This window comes from Sphaerodactylus townsendi, linkage group LG01 (genome assembly GCF_021028975.2).
Source record: "Sphaerodactylus townsendi isolate TG3544 linkage group LG01, MPM_Stown_v2.3, whole genome shotgun sequence".
Taxonomy (NCBI): domain Eukaryota; kingdom Metazoa; phylum Chordata; class Lepidosauria; order Squamata; family Sphaerodactylidae; genus Sphaerodactylus; species Sphaerodactylus townsendi.
In genome coordinates, this window is record NC_059425.1 from 95945342 (window position 1) to 95966257 (window position 20916).

General features: G+C 42.3%; 1 protein-coding gene across 4 annotated transcripts in view; it reads right to left on the minus strand.

Annotated features, from left to right (window-relative positions):
* ZDHHC14 (zinc finger DHHC-type palmitoyltransferase 14) overlaps positions 1-20916 on the minus strand; it is a 73879-nt gene that overhangs the window by 4126 nt on the left and 48837 nt on the right. For all 4 annotated transcript variants that reach the window (XM_048488214.1, XM_048488194.1, XM_048488204.1 and 1 more), the window contains exons 4-8: positions 17006-17143; positions 13503-13551; positions 7561-7663; positions 5535-5644; positions 3556-3658 (exon numbers count right to left, since the gene is read on the minus strand). In XM_048488214.1, coding sequence (XP_048344171.1) covers positions 3556-3658; positions 5535-5644; positions 7561-7663; positions 13503-13551; positions 17006-17143 — 503 coding nt within the window. The remainder of the gene's footprint in view (positions 1-3555; positions 3659-5534; positions 5645-7560; positions 7664-13502; positions 13552-17005; positions 17144-20916) is intronic.

Consider the following 20916-nt stretch of genomic DNA (forward strand, 5'->3'; position numbering starts at 1 on the left):
AGTGGGACTCCTTCACATTAAGTGGCCATTAAACAGGCTTATATATTCGATTTTGCTGACATCAGAGCGTAGATTACTTTGATCCATTATGAATGGTTGAAGCTATACACAAGAACACCTAAGTGATTACCATTTTGTGTCTACAAATAACTAGTACAACATAAAATGAGAATTCCATGTAGTCATTATGCTATTCAGGTATATCAGGGGGCGTTTCCCCACTCACCAGGATCCCCCCTATGCCGCGTGCTGCTCTCAGCGCGAGGCATCCCTGGCGCGCGCCCGGGCGTCCCCACGACCCCGCGCAGAGTCATCAAAAGGTGCCGTTTACAAGAGCGCCAGGGATGCCGCGTGCTGAGAGGGCGCGACAGCAGTGTTGGGGCGGCTGCGCTGTCACCGCCCCTGTCGTGGGGAGTGCCGGGGGACCCCGCGCTACTTGAGGAGAGTAGCGCGGGGCTTAAGGTAAGTGGGGAAAGGCCCAGGGTCAAAAGTAGCCTACAAAAACAGAATGAAGGCAAATTTATACACACATACAAACCAGCGAGCAACCCCTGCATCTCATAATGCAGTTATATAAAAACAACATGAACACTGGTTCTTGCAATTATTTTTAACAGCAGTTTTCCTTTTTATTAGGATTGTAAACAAGACTATAATTGCTTATGACTTTATTTTGGAGTTGCTCGAAGGGTTTGAGTTTTAAAAAGGTTTTAAAAATAAGGTGGGAAGAAGAATTAAATAGCAATTATTTTATAGCATTTATAGTCTGCCTTTTTCAGAACGACTCAGGATGGATCATTTTGAAGTCAAAATGAGCCACTGTAATAATAAAAATAGGATAGTCTTTTCCAGTGTTCAAAGCACTTGCCACACGTTATTAGCAATCTTTAAACACTCCTGAATCATTGGGAGGAGATCATCTAGTCCACCTCCTGCTCAATGCAGAATCAGCCTAAAGCATCCCTGACAATTGTTCATCCAGCTGTTGCTTGAAAACTGACAGTGAGGGAGAACTCACCATCTCCCTAGGCAGCCAATTCCATTGGTGAAAACTTCCCTACTATTCAGCTGGTTGTAATTTAAACCCATTGTTGTGAATCCAATCCTCTGCTTCTAACAGGAATAGCTCCCTGCCCTTCTCTAAGTGACAGCCCTTCAAATACTTAATGAAAACAATCACACACCCACACACACACTTTTCAACCTCCTCTTCTCCAGACTGTAGATTCCCAAGTCCCGCATCCCTTCCTCATAGAGCTTGGTCTCCACACCCGATCATCCTTGTTGCTCTCCTCTGCACCCGGTCCATTTAGTCCACATCCTTTTTGAAGTGAGGCATCCAGACCTGCACACAGCACTCCAGGTGCAGCCTGACCAATGTGGTGTACAGTAGGACTATGACATCTTGCAATTTGCATGTGATGACTGGAGGGATCCTGTCTCAGAGTTTGCTTTGTATATAAGCAGGCTAAACCAGTGAATGTGCGGAGATAGGTTTCCATCTCCAAAGTGTTTGCTTTTGGTAACCTGTCTCTAGGAGACTTTGGAAGACTCAGAGCCTGTCTACTGTGATAAAGCAGGATAGCTTGAGGAAGAGACTGTAGTTGCCTCAAGCCCTAATTTATGAGGAAAAACTAATAAAAGATATGTGCTTTTTTGAGAGGAACTCACATTTATACTGTGAGAAATTCCTGAGATTGAGGGGAGGCCAATATTCACCACAATGATATCAGCAGCTGCTAACTGCTTTCTATTCTCCTAAATTATTAACTGTAACTTGACAAATGAAGGGGCCCAGCAAAACTGTTACACTTGTATTTAAAACTATTTACACTTGAAAATAGTTTCTATCCTCTTTTCTGAACCACCTTATTCTCCTGTCGCTTGGAGTAAATAAAAGTTACTGTTCTTTGTCTATTTTCCAACAAAATGCTGAAACAGTGACTCAGGGAAATATTTTTGTAAATAACTTGAACATATCTGTTGTGAGAATGGCTCAAGGTCAAAATCTGGACTCTTCAATGCCTACAAATTAGTCCGGGGGGGGTGGGGTAGGAGGGGAGGGTGGGACTTGGCCTGAATTTGAAAGAGGTACTAAGACTACTGATAACCAGCTTAATTCAAAGGATCTGTGACTTTCCTTCCAACCACCCAGTAAGGCCAGCACAAAACAGTGGGAAAGAATGCTTAAGGTCAAATATACAAAAGGAACAGCAAAATAATTTGACACCTCGAATCAAAGTTTAAATGTACAGATTTATTGGCAACCTCTTAGAGATCTGCATGGAAGTCTACACATCATCTCTGCCTACAGAATGACAAAGTTCTCCTATGTGACTGATGGAATTCAAAGAACTAAAAACACTATTGAAACTATTTAATGTCAAGATAAGACAAGCAAATAATTACGCTCTTATTTCCAGTCCCCCCCAACATTCAAAACATCTGGAATTGCTTTGAAAGCTACAAAGTCTAAAAGAAGCTGAACAAATATTTTAAAAAAATTATGAAGGCATATGATTGATCCTGAGAGTCATCCATGTGCATCTGATTTTAAAATTCAAAAAACAAATATTGTTAGCAAATTTATAAAAATGATAAATTAAGCAATTCCTATCTCCCTAACCAGTACATTAAGCAAGCAATTTTCTAGAAGAACTGTCCTTGTTTGGACACAAAATTTAGAATCTCAGTTCTAAAAACAAAAATAAGCCTCAAAAAGAGCCTTCCTACAGCTATTTTAAAAACTGCTTTAACAAACAAAGGTCTGAAATGCTTGGGACTGGATAGCAATACATGAAACCAAAATATATAGGGCTGGATTTAATGCTGCCTACTGTTCAAGAAGACATCACTGGGTCCAGCCCTCATCATCTTGGACACCGGTACCGAGTAGAAGGACAGCTTTTAATGGGTTGCTTAATGGAGAGTCTCCATTAAGAAAGTTCCCCTACACTAGCTGATGGTTGGCACAGAAAATCAAAAAGTACTTCTTTCAAAAGACACCATGGAGTTACTGGCATAATTTTTAAAAATTAGGAGTATGCAGCAGGCAAGTACAATGGCCACTTCAATGTTCACACTAAATTAAAAGTTCTCTTTGTAAGTACCTTTTCATGTTGAAATGAGTTTTGTTGAAATGAGTTTTATGGAAATGTGGCAAGTAGCAAGAAACAGTACAGCACAGTGAACAGCTTATGGAGAAAAGAATTTTAAATACAAAGTATATGCTATCGAATATCCAGAGTCCATCTGCAGCCCCTGAATAGTCTGATAAAAGTATAAGCCAAACTTCCCATACATGTCAATTTGCCTCAGTATTTACTATTTAAGATTCTATAGGCAGAAGTCAACATTGTTCATTAGTTTAAATAATGCAATGCTGGAATCTTGATTTCTTACTCCATAAGCTTACTGCAGCATGCTAGTGGAAGGCTTGTCTTTTTAGAGAGTATCAGTTGCATTCAGTTAGTTTAGTGACTTGATTAGTTCACAAGAAGTGGAGAAGGGAAACATTCACAGGATTCTTGATCAATGTTATGGGATGGTTCCTACCATATTACTCTGAGACTGTGTTGCCCCATACATTGTAATGCCATTTGAGGGTACTGCTGGCTGTGGAGTATCTGGCTGTATAAATCCTCTTCTGTCAATCAAACTGTAAGATAATAAAAAAGTTTTGCTATGAAAACTTTTGATTAGAACACTTTTTTCAGTAAATGGTAAAACAGTATCCTATGCTGCCAGGAATTCGCTAGTTAAAAAGAGCTGCCTTTGTGTTTTTAATTGGAAAAATTAGTTTCAACCTGTAGGTCACTCTCTAATTTATTTATTTTTTACTGTGCAGCATTTATACTTCACTTTTCTCAAAATTTTATTTAGTATAAGGTTTTATCAAATGACTACTTGACAATTTCTGTTCACCAGAAGTTAGTATGATGCATTTTTGTGCAAATGTGCCCACTTAGTTTTTAAGAAAAAAAACTCCTAGCATGATAAAAACTTGATTTATTTACTGAAGCTCTTTCAGAAAATACAAGGAAGAGAACTGGTGCATTTTAAGTTGAAATCTATAAAAACTCTACCAAAAGATCACAGTCTAGCAATTTCTTCCCAAATTGTATTGTTGAAGGCTTTCATGGCTGGAATTAACTGGCCGTTGCCGGGTTTTCAGACTATGTGGCAGTGTTTTTTGGTCTGGTAGTTTTTGCTTCTAACCTTTCCCCCGCATCTATGGCTGGCATCTTCAGAGGCATGTCAGGTGCCACAGACATAAATACATCTTACCGGGGACATGCCTCTGAAGATGCCAGCCAAAGATGTGGGAGAAAGGCTAGGAGCAAAAATTACCAGACCATGGTCACACAGCCTGAAAAATCCACAACAGACAGTCTTCTGAAATTCCTTATTTCTGCCACAGCAGAGGGGTAGATGGAACACAACCACTGTGTGTGCGCTCCTATACAGAACCTGGTTAGCAGCAAGCAGGAAATCTGCATGATGTGTGAGCAGATCACTGAAAGATTGCATGGTATCTATAACAACATATATGGTCCTGAACGTGAACAGTGCACTTCTAAACAGTTGTATCCCTCTAACTTTATCAAACATCAATGCTGAGAATTGCATTATTTATGTTATTTATAGTCCACATTTCTCATTGAGACAGATTCAAGACAGATTCAACAACATAAGTCAGTGCAATCCTTTAATATAATTAACTTAGGGTTGGAATGAGTTGGTTGGAAGTGTATCCCTCACATTCCAACTACTCCATCGCCTGCCTTCCCCTCTGACCCAGGAGCAAGCTGGGCTTGGCAGGGAGGGGGGTTCCTGCTGCTGTCTCTGCCAGGGCCAGCAGTACCCTCTCCATTGCTTTCCTGCCCCAAACAATAAACAGACCTTGCACGGAGGGTAGCTTCATGCCAGCCTCCCCACCAGACCAGGAAGCAGTCTCCCCACTGCCTCACCAACTTGCCCCCATCCCAAACAACAAGTTGAGCCCAGCGGGGAGGGCGTGGGCAGCTGCCTCCACGCTGGGCCCAACAGCATCCTCCCCATTGCCCCACCATCCTCCCCCAGCCCAAACAACAAGTAGGCCTGCTGGGCTAGGAAGCAGCCTCCTCATTGCCCCACCACCCTCCACCCTCCCTCCACCTCAAGCAACAAGCTGGGCGTGGCAAGGAAGGCAACAAGCGTCTCTCCTGCCAGACTTGGTACCCACCTCCCATTCCACCACCCACCATTCCCCCAACCCAGACACAAAGCAGGATCCATCTGGTAAGAACAAGGAGCAGCAGTCTCAGGTAAGTCCAGTTGCAACTTGGGCAGAAGCAGATGAGGGGGGTGCACTCCTGGGGGGGAGAGAGAGGAGTGGGGGTCCCCCTCCCACCTTCTCCCTGTCTAGAGTCTATTTTATTTTATCTTAAAATGGGCTTTAGTGCTAGTCAACAGAATAAGACATAAATAATGTAATTGGACCAAGGTGAAGCTTCCCTGACTCCAAAAAGCCCACGTAGCTTTGTATGCCTTACCTGGGAGAGAGGGGCCCACAAAGTGCAGAACAACAGTTTGTGAGAATATTGCCATAGCTGTATGGATTGTAGTTTTCTTTACTTCTTTTATTGGACCAAGATCCTTTAATCTGGTAACAAATGAACATAGTGCATTATTTATGCTTTTTGTAGCACTCTTCAATGTATTTCACACAGGCCGTTTCCGCACGGCCAAAAGCAGCGACGCGATGACGTCGCAAATTGCGACGCATACGAAAAAAAGCGTTCACACAGACAGGCGGAGCTGCGGGCGTCCGCAGCCCCGCAGAAATGTGACGGTTCGCACTGAAGCGCTGCGGAAGCGGCGTCTCGCGACGTTGCGCCTGCGCACTTGCGAAGCCGTGCACGGAGCCCGGCGTCATGCCCAGCGCAGCAGTCGCGATGGACAACGTGACTGCCCTGATGTCCTGCCCGTCCCCCATCTGTCAGTGCCTCCCCTCCCAGCTACTGTCAGTCCCAGTGCATGGGTCTGGGAAAGGTGCTTGGCCATGCAGGGAAAGCACCAGGGACAAGCGCGTGTGTGTCGGGGGGGGGAAAAGGTGACCCAGCTTGGCCGTCTGGCGGTACCGCCATTTTGAAGAGCTGGCTCCCTTGCGGCTGTTACCGCGCTACGGAGTGCTTGGCGTCCGATGCGTCACAGGAGGGGGAAAAAGAGTGGTTTAAAGCGTTTTCTGAATACGGCGTCTTCGCGCCGGTTTAGCGTTTCCGCGACGGCGAATCGCCACCTCCGCCGCTTCGCGGCGTCGCGAGCGACTATCCCGCTATGGCGGTTCTTTTACCGTTGCCACGACGTCATATTTCGCCCGTGCGGAAACGGCCACACAAAGTTATTTTATTTAAATACTCATATTCCTTCTCAAATTCTAGATTTCAGCAAGCATAAATTTTATTTATTCTCTCAAGAACCTCATGAAATAGGTTAGGCTAAGAAACAGCAACTTCCCAAAGATCACTTGAAAGCTTTGTGGCTTTGCTCTGCACTTTGGTCACCCACAGTCAAATACACAATGGATCTCACTACTCCCTTCCCCTTTATTTAATACACTGTGTCCCAGAGCAGCCAAAGGGAAAGTATATGTCTATTCCAGGTGTTTTCCCAAGAATAGCAGGTACAGTCATTGATCTGGGTTCCACTTTCATATTTTACCACTAGTAAATCTCCTTGAAGTATCTAATTCCCCTAAAATGTTCTCACGGCGTCTGGCAAGCTATTATATGGGAAAATACCCATAACAAGCTTCCAGGTTAAACTGGCAAGCTAGATTGCTTACTCAAAGGCAGATCCATATTTCTGATCTAGTCTGTCATTTTGTACACTGCATTCCATGGATGAGGGGGTGGGGGATGAAGACATGGAAGTGGTGCAAGGGCCTGTGGGTGATGGTTAGTCCCTGGCCAAGCTGGAGGATTTATCTCTTAATCTGAAACTAATGGATGGAGTCATTTCCCAGGACAACAGGAGAAAAGATGCCCAAAGGAGCAAGTCACACATGATGCTTCAAATGTTGCTGGTGGCCTAAGCAACATGGCTTTTGAAGGATTTGTTCAGGAAATTATGCTGTTGAGCTGACTGCTGTTGCATGCAAGTAACTGTTCTGAGCAAGCTCACAGTTCTTCAATTTGTTGGTCCTCTGACAGTAATCTGCTGGTGGTCCCTGGCCTGAAGGATATCTGGTTGGCCTCAACCAGAGTCAGGGCTTTTTCTGCCCTGGCTCCAGCCTGGTGGATCTCTGTGTCAGCTGACACCACGGCCCTGTGGGACCTTAATTAGTTCTTCAGGGCCTGCAAGATTCCAAATCTTAGTTTAATCATGGTTTGTAGATTAGTGAGCAAATCACAGTTTGTCATTCTGTCCAACTTAAATGTAATGACAACATGGTTTGGTAGAAACCAAAAAGGCTTCAGTATTTGAGCCACATGTAAGAAGAGAGGGAGAGAACTTCCAAGTCTCATTATGTTGAAGTGGAAGACAATTTAACAACTGCAACCCTGAATAAAAACTTACATCTTCATTTGTTGTTTGATTGGAGCTGATCAAATAAGTATGAAAACCTGAGAGCCCAACAATGGACCAAACGGAGAAGAAACAGACCACAGCTTCCAGCACAGTGATTGAAAGTCAAGGAAATATTAAATGAAGTGATTACCATTCGTGCACCATGGGACAGGTTTAGCAATGACCCTTGGTCATGGCTGGCAAAATGGAAGTCTCATGTTCACAAGTGGCAGAGTCAAAGAACATGGGATAGCTACCAGCACACTGTGCTTGCAAACATGAAGTGACAGCATGAGTCAAAGAGCTTAGACTGGAGTAACTCTGAATAGGATTGCATTGTAAGGAGCCTTTGTTGTGGCCTATCAAAACATTTCTGATGTTCTTGTATGCAGAAATACACTTGCATTCAGTCCTAGCTCATAAAAGAAAATTGAGCAGGTTAAAAAAAAGATACAAAAGATATCAAGGAGTTACATAAGAACATAAGAACATAAGAACAAGCCAGCTGGATCAGACCAGAGTCCATCTAGTCCAGCTCTCTGCTACTCGCAGTGGCCCACCAGGTGCCTTTGGGAGTTCACATGTAGGATGTGAAAGCAATGGCCTTCTGTGGCTGTTGCTCCCGAGCACCTGGACTGTTAAGGCATTTGCAATCTCAGATCAAAGAGGATCAAGATTGGTAGCCATAAATCGACTTCTCCTCCATAAATCTGTCCAAGCCCCTTTTAAAGCTATCCAGGTTAGTGGCCAGCACCGCCTCCTGTGGCAGCCTATTCCAAACCGCAATCACACTTTGCGTGAAGAAGTGTTTTCCGCGTATTAGTTCTAATTCTTCCCCACTGACATTTCCATTGGTACTGAACCCTGGTTCTAGTATTGCTTGAGAAAGAGAGAAAAATTTCTCTCTGTCAACATTTTCTACCCCATGCATAATTTTATAGACTTCAATCGCATCCCCCCCTCAGGCGTCTCCTCTCCAAACTAAAGAGTCCCAAACGCTGCAGCCTTTCCTCCTGGGAAGGTGCTGCAGTCCCTCAATCATCCTGGTAGCGCTTCTCTGCACTTTTCCTATCTCTTCAATATCGCTTTTTTGAGATGTAGGCTGGGGCAGAAGTGAACACGGTACTCCAAGTGCGGGGGCACCAGAGCTTTATATAGGGGCATGGCGATCTTTGCAGTTTTATTCTCAATTCCTTTCGTAATTATCCCCAGCATAGAGTTTACCTTTTCCCCGGCTTTTCGCGCATTGAGTTGACATTCCCATGGGACTATCGGCTAAAGGCAGCCCCAAAATCCACTTTTCCTGGTCTGCTGACTGATAGCGCGGACCCCTGTAGCAATATTATTAATGAAGTTTGGATTTTTTTTTGCTATGTGCATTACTTTGCATTTTGCTACATTGAACTACTGTTTACCGTTTCTTAGCCCACTCACCTAATTTATCAAGGTCCGCTTGGAGCTCTTTTGGAAGCTAACAGGGGTCAGTACTTGAAAGGGAGACCACCAAGGAAGACTCTGCTAATGAAGGTGATGGCAAACCATCTCTGCTTCCCACTTGCCTTGTAAGCCCTTTGCTAAGGTTGCCATACTTCAGCTGCAAATTGATAGCACTTTACGCACATACATTTTCCCATGAGGAACAATGAAGTTGAAATACAGTGGTTAAACATTCCTCAACTTTACAGACTGTACATAAGCACTGTATCATTCTATTGTCGGTTAGTTTTCATGGTTAGATTCATTGGTTGTGCAGGGTTGAAAGTTGTGTGTCCGTATCTAGTGGATCTTTTAAATTTGACATCACTTCTGCATTTGTGGAGATGCCAGCCACAGATGCAGGCGAAACGTTAGGAACAAGATCTACCAGACCACGGCCACACAGCCTGGAAAACCCACCACAACCAGTTGTATCATTCAATCAACAATGCTTTTATATTAAAGTTAAGCAGAAGATGCATATGAGCAGAGAGAATTCTGTTATGGCTGTGACATTTTCTAGATGTTGTTTTGTGCATTCCAAGCTGCAGCCTTAGAAGGGAAGGAATGTACAGATGGAAGAAAATCATCCCTGAGACTGTGATACCAGCCTATGCTGTATTCTGTTGCCAGGGAAGGGGTATGTGTGTGAGAGATTTATTGCTCACTTTCTGCATCTCGTAGAACTAGTTAGCAGGCTCCCTGAAACAACAAAGCATCATTGTCTTGGATGAAAAGAACTAATATGACAAGAGTCAAAGGAAAGAATTGTCTTTAAAAAGTCCAAATAGTACCTAAACAATGCCATCCTAAGCAGAGTTATATCCGTCTAAACCCACTGACCAATTCACTATGCAAAGCATAATTTGACAGGTTTTTGCTGTGTTATCCCCTCTGACCCACTAATCCCATTCCAGACTATGATTTGTAATTTTAGCAGCAAGACTAGGTGCCTATTGTGCCTATTGGCCCAATTTGTGGATGCCACTGCTATTTTAAATTGATTTAAAGCAGGTTGAGGTCATTTCAGCATTCAAAAAGCACATGGAAAGGCAGGGATTGGGGGGAGGGGGAGGGGGTAGAGTGCCTCAGCCTGCAATTCTGCAGGCTTGATTGGGACATCACAGCATTTTAAAATTCCCTTTAAAAGGTGGTGCATCAAGAGGTCAGGCTCATAGAGGCTGCCACATCCAGTTTGGCCCTAAATTTCAAAAGCAACATTTTTACTTGGAAACAAGAGTAAGGCATCTAAAAACAGGTGAAGCACAGAGACTGTCTTTTAAGACTTTCAGATGTTTATAAATTGGCCAAGTAACTGTCCTAAGTGTGTGTTTATTAGGCTGATGAACTGTACGCTCAACTAAGGCATCAGAACTACAACCACCACCAGTCTTCTCAGGACCAACCAAGTCCAACTGGAAGTTCTGTTAAGTGAGAAGTTGAGGGGGAACAAAGTGAAATGGACTGTGTATGCCATAGTTTGGGTACCCCCATGAATTCATAAGGCAGCTATTTACACAGGGAAGAGAAACCAGAGCAAACACAATTCAAAGAGAGAAGGATGCAAACAAGAACTTGAAATTGGCAACATGAAAAGAATATGTCTCTGAAAATGATATCCTCTTAGCCTAAAACCCTCCTCAGGTAAGAAGCACTCAAAGCCCAGAGTTTCCGGTAAAATTATTCTTACCTTTTTGGAACATTGAATTATGTTCTTTTCTCAGTGCTCAACTCATGGGTGAAACATTTATATTCATTGCAGAAGTAGTGGATGAAATTTTGACTTGAGAATCTAGGTATCAAATCTGGAACACTTAATAAAGCCTACTGTTACGAAAATGCTATGAGCTTGGAATTCTGTACTATGAACTTGACCTAAAGTGGAAAATCAGAGCCCATGACAAAAAAAAAGGATAATGTCATAGTATTTGTAGGATGTCCTTTACGTGTGTTAAGTATTAGGAACCTGGTTCTGTAAAAGCACTCATCAGTGCCTGGAGTAGAAGGTGACTCCTCTCCAGATGAAGAAAGCAAAAAATGCCATTTAGATTTTGAAAGAGACAGAGAGCAAAGCAGATGGACACTGCTATGAACTGGCTAAAACTCCTTGGGTATACAGCCAAGATCTCTCCCCCATGGGATCAGAGGAAGGGGAATTGGACAAAACTGCCCCTCCTCACTGTCACCGTCCATGCTATGGTGAATTGTGTAGCAACTGAAAAGAATATTTATTCATGGCATGGGACTATGTTGCTTCAAATCAGAATTCCTACTAATAATGCAATTTTAATCTGTTATTATTGAAATAGCAACCAAGCCATTCAACTATCCAACACATATCCAAATAGAGTTTCTTCTACCAGATACTTTTCTTTTTCCTGTAGAATAATCCACAAATGTGGACTCAATTTTAATTTTATTCCAATGGAAAGGCTCTTTCATTTTCAGGATGCTGAAAATCCTAATGAATGAATAGAAGCAATTGTAATTCTTTTAATCGGAGACCATTGTATTATTTACAAACACAGTGTATTAACATAAGCCTGTTAAACAGAGGCCCTTTCCGCATGGGCCAATTACAGTGCCCTAGGGACGGCAAAAACGCCGTCCCTAGGGAGCTGTTCGCATGGGGGGCGCAGCTGCTTCGCAGCTGTGCCGCCCTCGCTCCTCCCCAGCGGTGCGAAGCCGCTATTTTCCCACCTCGCTCCCCCAGCGAGGTTTTTGGAAAACGGCGGCTTCCAGCCGCTGCCGTGCGAATGGCAGCAGCTGGAAGGCGCCATCCCTCCCCCCTTTCCCAATCGACTTACCTTCCCTGCAACCGTCCGGCGCGTCGCCGAGGCCTGAGGACACGCCCTCCCTGCCCTGCGACTCCGGAGTGGTTGCGCAGGGCAGGGGGGCGTGTTCCCTGGCCTTGGCGACACACCAGATGGTCGCAGGGATGGTAAGTCGATCGGGCCATAAAGACCATTTTGAGCAGGATTATACCCTCAGTATAGAATCATAGAGTTGGAAGAGGCCATCTAGTCCAACCCCCTGCGCAATGCAGGTTTAGCATAGAGCATCCCTGCCAAGTGTTGCTCTCACTGCTGCTTAAAGATTGCCAGTGAGGGGGAGTTTGCCACTTCCCAAAGTGGCCGACTCCACTGTTGAACAACTCTAACATCCAGCCGGTACCTTTCTGCCCCTAATTTAAACCCATTAGTGAGATTCTTATTTTCTGCTGGCAACAGGAACAACTTTCTGCCCTCCTCTAAGTTGCAACCCTTCAATTAGAGCAAACATGTTCCCCCTTAACCTCTTCTTCTCCAGATTAAATATTCCCAAGTCCCTCAGCTTTTTCTCATAGGGCTTGGTTTCCAGGATCTTGATCATCATTGTTGCTCTCTTCTGCACTTGCTTTCTTCAGTCTACATCCTTTTTTGAAGTGAGGCCTCCAGAACTGCACACAATCAGAGGCATTCCTCCCATTGGGCAAAGTGGGCAGTTGCCCAGGGCGCTGCCTTGTGAAGGGCGCAAAAACTGCAGGTTTGTTTGTGGGATTTTTTGTATTTTCAGTGTTTTTTTTGTATTTTCAGGGGCTGCTGCAGTGACAATTGTGTGTTACTATAGATCATATCTGGCCAGAATATGTGGTTCTTTGTTTGTGGGGGCGCTATGTGTTTCTGTTCCTTCAGGTAATGGCACCTGCTCCAGGAGTTGTTTTGGCTTCCATTTTGGGTGGGTAGTTCTCAACAATTGAAATGAAGTCAGAGACATTTTGAAATTGCCACTTCAAAACATAGTTGCACAGTAACGTTAGCGTGCCCGTGCAAAAGAAAAAAAAGGAGTTGTTTTCCTGTATCCCAGATGACATCCCTCTACCGCCATGAATAATATAGTTTCAGTAGTAGCTTGTGGAATAAATGCAACTGAAGAGACAATGAAGGAAAAACCCAAAATGAGAGGGGAAAAGAAGGTTTGCAGAATGATTTCACAGAAAATGTTTCCATGACACAAGGTTTGACCACTGGGAAAATCTGTGATAAAGCTGCACATGCGGTAAAGGCCCCAATATGTTTAGAACTAACAGCACACATCCTTGATAGAGCTTTCAGTATGCAAAGTATTTACAATATATTGTCTTAGATGTTGTAATCATTACATTCACCCTATCATATTACCAGATAGGGGACTGATGCTAAGAAAGTTTCAGAGCCATTCTAAAAAGTTATATCTTTCTAAAGCAATATATAATTTATCTTTCTATATATAGTTTATCTTTCTAAAGCTATATATAGTTTATCTTTCTAAAGCTTTCTAAAGTTATATCTTTAAAAGGTCAACTGAATTTAGGATTGCACTGTTCGTAGCAGAGGCTAAAACTGAATTTGGGGCTTCCTGAAACCCATTTTCATGTCCATTATATTACACAGATATCAGTTCCTTTAACATTAATGCAAAATTATGAATGCCGATGCATTTTAGCAAAAGGATATCTTGCAGGACTGTCCTTGAGTGCACTTAAGAACCCTGTTTTCTGAGATCCTGTGAAAAGAAAAATGTAAAAATTAAATAATATATGTTATCCTCATAAAAAGCTCAAAATCAGATTTTCAAAATATTTCAGTGCATGTTGCTAAATGTGATCTCAAAATGATGTTAAAACTACTCAGCAAAACATGGAAGTAAAATGGAAGTATCAGAGTTAATATATGCTGATACTTTCTCAGTAATACCAGTTGATGTCTGCATAGTTTCCGATAAATAAGACTTCTGATTATCCTTCTGTTCTTTTCTGTCCTAATATGGAAAGAAAATATTGCAAACTGATTTTTCCATGAAATGTGTCCATGCACTTACTTTCTTACCAAAAAATATTTGTTGGATCTGGAAATCCTTCCAATTATACCATAATGTGACCTGAATTCCAAGCTGTTTACAACGTCCATTGGCTATAGAAGAAGATAATCTAAACAGCCAGCACTGAATCCCTCATTTATAGATCTAGGCTCTGTCTTTATGAAATCTGAATTCCTGAGGTGTGGGTTAGTAACCAGCTCTGGAAAATTATGTCCTTCCAGATATTAGCAAGGAAATACATGGAAGAGTTTGGTTGCGAACATGATACTCTGACGTATTGTTACATATTTTATTACATTTTTATTTTACTTTTTTTAAAGGAACACTGGATACGTACATCTCCTTCCCTCCCTTTATCTTTACAACACCAACGATAGCTAGGCTAAGATGAAAAACAGTAATTTATATATCATCATTCAAGGAGCTTCATGGCTGAATGAGGGCTTCCTAATTTCAGTCTAACTCCCTAACCATTATACAACACTGGTTCTCAGTGCAGGCCATGGTATTTGGAAAGGATGCAAGTTTGCATGACGCAAGTTTAAGCTTAAATTATGGAATGCAAGAATCCCTTTGAGATAGGATAAAATAGTATTTTCAGTGTAAGACACATGGAACAGTGTCACACCTCCATATCTATGGCTAGAGTGCTGAGATTCAATAGTGTGCAAGAGGAATTAGTGCACTAGCAGAAATTTTCTCTCACCCTCTCTCATTTGCAATGGATGGTTGGTGTCTTTTACTGGAAAATTCTGTTGTACCTCTGCAGCTAAAAAAGCTCTACTATGTTCACCTGGAATCATTCTCCAAAGACCAAAGACATAGGGATAATCCCAAATCTGTATGTTCTGATGTAACAAAGAAGACATGCAGTGAGCTGAAGAAGTAAGCTCCAAGAGATACATGTCAATGCATTTGAACCTCATAATATCCATGGTATGTTATCCCATATATATTATGTATTTTTCTGTAAGAGAAAATACTTCATTTTTTACTTGAAAAAAGGATTAAATAGTAAAAAACTAACTGTGCTCTCAATCTGTGGCCTACCCCTTTATGTGGCACAGCATACCTGGGAGATAGTTTGAGAACAAAATTCCAGGGAGAGATAGGCTTTGAGGCAAATGGAGCCGTAGTCATGACACAGGTTGGTTAAATGTCTCCTAGTAAAGGACTCTCACTGATCCCCATTGGCTTTGTAGGGTAACTGCTCTTCCTTTGGCACACATAGCCCAATCTGACGTCAATAGATGCAGCTTTGTTTTAATTATATTTCCTGAATATAGATTTTGGAGGAGGTATAGACATCTTGTTATATTCCTTTTCTAATGTCAGCGTTCAGATTAGTACACCAACTCACAGGTGCTTGAGCAAAACTACACTTGTGTGACCATGCACAAGATTTCCACATACTTGCGTTTACAATGAGTGGTGCTGAGCTAGGTCCAGAAGTCAGTAGAAGTATAGAGGAGGGGCATTAACGCTGGAGCTGCAATTCTCAGGATACTTTCCTAGGAGTAAGCCCAAGACTTACTTCTGAACAGGCTGGGTCCCGAATGTATTGGCTCCAGTTAACCACTGGAGTATAAGTGATGAACATTTATTTTTTTGAAAAGCATGATCATATCCCCACCAAAGAAAAAGGCTCAGTAAGAATTTGTCATGAACCCTAACCTCTTCTGAACTTTTAAAATGAGCATGTAATTTATAACCTCCACCCCAATGTGCTTTATAAAATAAATAACTTGCACAATGTCCAAGCCATAGTGTGGCAGAGTATGCTACAGTTTTAGTTATGCATGTGATGCCAAAGTTTAGTCCTGGAAGGAGGGCTATGGACACATGTGCATGCACAACATTAAAAGATGGGAGAAAATCATAGAAAAACAAACGTACTTCTCTGAATATTCACCAAAATAGCTTAAAGGAAGCCAGGTGTCTTAAACTGAGGTCAAATATACTTTCAATAACTGTGGACTCCCAGGAACTATGGGAATCTAAGTCAGATGTCAGGGTTAGTTATATAGCATGGGATCAAGTGGTTAATGAAAAAGTTACGAAGATCTTCTGGTCTAAGTTGTTCTACTCATTCAGTAACTCTGTAGGTACTGACACTTATTTCTAGAACATGTAAAGAATGTAATTTAGGTGTTAAATATAGTAGAAAGGTTCAGTATAGATACTGTAAATAAATAGAGAGCCAGCATGATATAGTGTTTAAGGTGTCTGACTAGGATCTGGGAAGCGCAAGTTCAAATCCCCACCAACGCAATGGAAGCTTGCCTGGGTGACACTCTCAGCCCTGACGCTGGCTAGTATTTGGATAGGTGACCTCCAAAGGTTGTGAGGCTGAGGAATACAATAGCAAATCACCTCTGAACATCTCTTGCCTTGAAAACCCTACAGGGTTGCCATAAATCAGTGGTGATTTCACAGCAAACAACCAACCAACCACAAAGTATTCTAAGAGTAAATGAAAGTGTTTGAAACACACTTTCCAATATTTCAACAGTATTACAAAACACTTTTCTGAGAGAAAGCATCATCAATTACACGTGAGTAGAATTCTGAGTAGATCTGCTTAGGATTGCTAAATTATTCTGGCTAGCACACATTTGAGTGGGTGTATGTGTGTTGGTGTCTGTTTTTGCTTTCTGAGTCTTGAATCTCTAGAGCTGTCAGGTTTTGGGTTGTGTGTGTTTTTTTTTTTTTGGCTTTTCATTACAACATAGACTAAAAATCTTTTTAAAAATATGGAACTGAGATTCCTGCAATTCCAACAGAGCTCAACTATCTGTGCACTCCTTGCAAGGGCAGAAAAAGACCTGCAAGAGGAGAAAGGTGCCTCCCATTGGTGGTCATCTTCCTTCAACATTGTTCCATAAAGAAATATACATGGAAGTATAGCTGACAAAAGCAAATAATGACATTATTTGTATTAAGGTTGGCCAGGATTTTGGATATGTATAATGAGCAAACTCTACTGATGGCAAAACCATGCATACTGTTTTGGGCCTCAAGTATTAGGAAAAGAGTAAAAACATCCTGAATGATCAAAATATTTTCAAAAATTAAGCATCTCAAGCAGATGGGTACATGCATAATGTGATTTTTACTTTATTTTCTCTAGCATACTTACGATGGATGACGTGGGTGATAACGAATGCAAATATAAAAACTGTCAGAAAGGATAGAGATAAAATAAACATATAAAAAAATCTGTAGTTTCTTTTCCCCACACAGTTGCCTACCCAGGGACAGTGGTGATCAAACCGTTCTGGAAAAAAAAATAAGATAAAAAAATGGAACACCATTAAGAAAAATAGATCATTTGAGGGAACTGTTTTGACAGTAATAGCAACTATTTCTAAAGTTTATATTTGTCAACAAGATGTCAGTTATTTCAATGTTCATGTTGATATGTTTTCTTAGCCTGAATGTTCTTAGCGTGATATGTTTTCTTAGCCTGAATCTAAACATAATGATTCAATTATAATGCTCAACATGTTGCTAAATATTCCTATACTGAAATTGTATTCATGTACAGATTTCATGTGAACTTTGTGAGTAGAGTGTCATATACCATGCAGGTTTCCTGTTGCACATAACATAATAGCTTATGTCTTACCATACCAAATGCATCTTGCATGTGTTTCAAAGCATAAATTGGTCTACTGATAGTTCTCTTTTCTCCCCATCTCATACAATCCTTTTCAGGTCCATACATGCCTCCACAGTTTTCTCATTTTAATTTGCTTTATATAATGGTTTCCGAACTTCCTCTTCAAGGATACAGTGAGAAAGCTCTTGGGTTAGATCCAGCAGAAGATTTCTGCTGATTCTCCTCTCTTGCTGCAGAATCCCCACACATGCTTTTGATGGGGGGAGCTGCCCCTCTCCTGTCCCCCAGAACAACATTTCAGGAGGCATTTAGGGCTACAGCAGGAGAGGAGAGGCAAGAAACTTTTACATACAAGTTTATATAAATACATCTACTTCAGCAACAAAAAATTACTTAGCTGAATACACTACTGATTGATAACATTTCAGAAAAACAAGTGAAATAGACACTTTTATGGGCCAATCCAGTGAAATACTGGAAATTCTACTGCTGCAGCTGTACAACCATGGGGGGGAGGGATCCTTTTTATGGTAGATGTGTCATTTTCAGCTACTTCACTCAGTAAAATAGTCAAAACAAAAGCATTACCCATGAAATTAAAGAAAACACACTATATTGCAACAACGGAGGAACCTGCAAGTACTTGTGAAGGCACCTTACTTTCCCTTGTATTCCCCTACTATTACCTGTTTCCCTTCCTTGGCAGACTCTTCTCTTTTCAGGTTTCCTTTCCTCCTTCCCACTCACCAGCTAATCCACCTATATCTGCCACCCTGCCTTTGGCTTTTCCTTCTTCTGTGCCCCTATCAGCCTCTCTTGGGAAGTCTGCCTGGGCCACATGGCAGTCTAATGTGGGCTGTGCAATGCCCAAGTTGCATGGTACCAGGTTGCCACAATCTTCAGGAAAAAATTGTCTGGGTCGCATGCTGGCTGACAAAGGGCTGGGCTGCATGGGGGCTGAGTCTAATTGGATGGTGGCCACTGCTGGGATTGGTCAAATTGCTCAGTGGCCACAGCCACCAGGCCAATCCAAATGGTAAGGATAGCAAGCAGCTGATAGTCGCTGCTGGGCTTGTCCTCTGTAAGTTCTCATCCATCAGGAAACATAATAGTGGAAGGAGGGACGAGACTTTTTCCAATACTTTTAGCCACCTACTCTACCCCCCACTCCCACAACAGTTTTGCTTTACACAAACCAGCAATATTGTTTTGGTTTCCTAGCCGTCCTCAACAACCACTGAGACTTCAGTAGACAATACTTTGCCACAGCTACAGGATTTTTTTTTGTTATTTGGGGAAATTTTAGTCCTGATTTTAAAAGATTTCAGATTTTTCTGCAACCCTGTGACCTTTTTAATGTTTATAGAGAAATCTTCCCCTCAGCCTACCCCATCTCCATTTTGGGGCCCTAGCAACTGTACCCTCTATTGTTTGGAAATATACTAATAAGAGCGCAAGACCATGAAGACATTAAAATCTGTACCTTCTGTGCATAGTTCTTTTTCTTTCTTTTAGTTCACAACTCTCAACGGCTCTATTATAGATTGTAATTGATTTATTCATCTTTCCATCCCTATAAATAGGACAGGGAGTTGAAAAAGTAGAAGCTATTTCATTTCAGTCTAGCCGCCAGCTGTGGACATATGATCAAGTCCTGATTTGTATAGTCTCTTTGCAAGTGGTTACAGTGGAAAGCAGGACCTTCTCCTTAGCTGTCTAGTGCCATCTCTAGCTGCCTTCTAAAAGGGATGCAAGACATCAGCTGTTCAGGGACTGAATAGTTTAGTAAACTTGGAGGCTGTTTACATTAATGTATTGTTTTTATATGCTACTTTAAATGTTGGAAAAGTAGGCTATAAATAAATAAAACAAACAAATGTCAAGAAACACACTGGTTTACTGTGAATAGTTTGAGAGCTGTACTTCAGAATCATCTGCAATGCTATAAAGGATCCTAGCCACAGCTTCTGTTATATTGGGAAGAATCCTAGGAAGGTCTACTTGGAATCATGTCCTGTGGTATTCAATGGGGCTTACTTCCAGGAAAGTGTCCTTAGGTCTGCAGCTATAATGTATTACCCAAATGTAGCAATCTAGAGATTCCCCCTAGGCCTAGAGAGGAATGTCCTGTCCTTTTAATACAGGCTGTTTACCAGATCACCTGACTTGGATTGGCCAGGCTAGCCTAATCTCATCAGATCTCAGAAGCTAAGCAGGGTCATCTCTGGCTAGTATTTGCATGAGAGACCTTCAAGGAATACCAGGGTTGTGATGCGGGGGCAGGCAATGGCAAAACACTTGAGAACATCTCTTGTCTTGAACACCTCATCAGCCATTTCCTGTAAGTCAGATATGACTTAATGGCCAAAAAAGGAGGTTATTTCCATGCCATTAAAATCACTGATTGCTCATTTCCATATATGATGCCACTATTAAAGAAACAGGACAGTTTCTCCAGAACTGCTGGCAGGCTTAGCTACATGATGTTTGTTGGTTCAAATGCAGCTCTGCTGGCTATCTAGAAGGTTTCCCAGCTGTTCTGACTCTCTGCCAGATGGGCAGAACCAAGGTAGTTTCTGCACGGTCCTGGGTTGAGCAAGGGAAATATCCTGGTTTGGCCAAGAAGTTTGCACAGTACCCGGTCCTAAATCAGGTTTGCCCAATGATATTTCCCTCATCCCAGGATTTTCCAAAATTCTTTTCAAAAAATCCCGGTTGAAACCGCTACCGTGCAAACCTCACGGGAGAAGAACCAGTTTATTTTTCCTGCCCAGCCATCTGATTCCCCATTCCACCACCTGCCCATCCTGATCTCTGCACCTGATGTCATGTCAGTTTTCAACTCTGCTGAGCCGTCGACTGTTGTAGCCCACCCTTCCCGAAATGTTCCCCCAAGCACTTTTTCTGCTCATGGTATCAGCCGGATGCCATTTTGCCTGAGTTAATCAGGAGTGGAGTCCCAAAATGTCCCTGTTTTTTTCCTGTACGTGTACTGGTTGCTTGGAGTGCATAGCTAGGGAGATGTGCACTTTGGGCCGAATGTTAGTGGGTATATCACTGGGGGGAGGGAGTCTCTCATTTTCCACAAAAATATGAGAATGTGAGTGAGAATGTGATGTGATACTGTGCCCCATTTTTTTTGCTGCTGCCTGCTGTGCTGAGGCCTATGCTGAGCTCTATCCAGAACTGGAAAAAAAGGGGGGGGGGGCTTCATTTCTCCCTGCTCACTGTGGGTCAACCAATCAGAAGCACAGCCTTTTTGTGGGGGTGGCAACAGCCCAAAAAGAATCTTTGGCGGGAAATGGCCAGTTTCAGTTCAGTGTTAAGGAGGGGTTGGCAGCAACTGCTGGTGTGGTTTTGAGCAATTGGCGTGCTTGGATGACGATGGCTGGCACAGGGGGTGACGCTGTTGTTGGGGTCTACGGCGG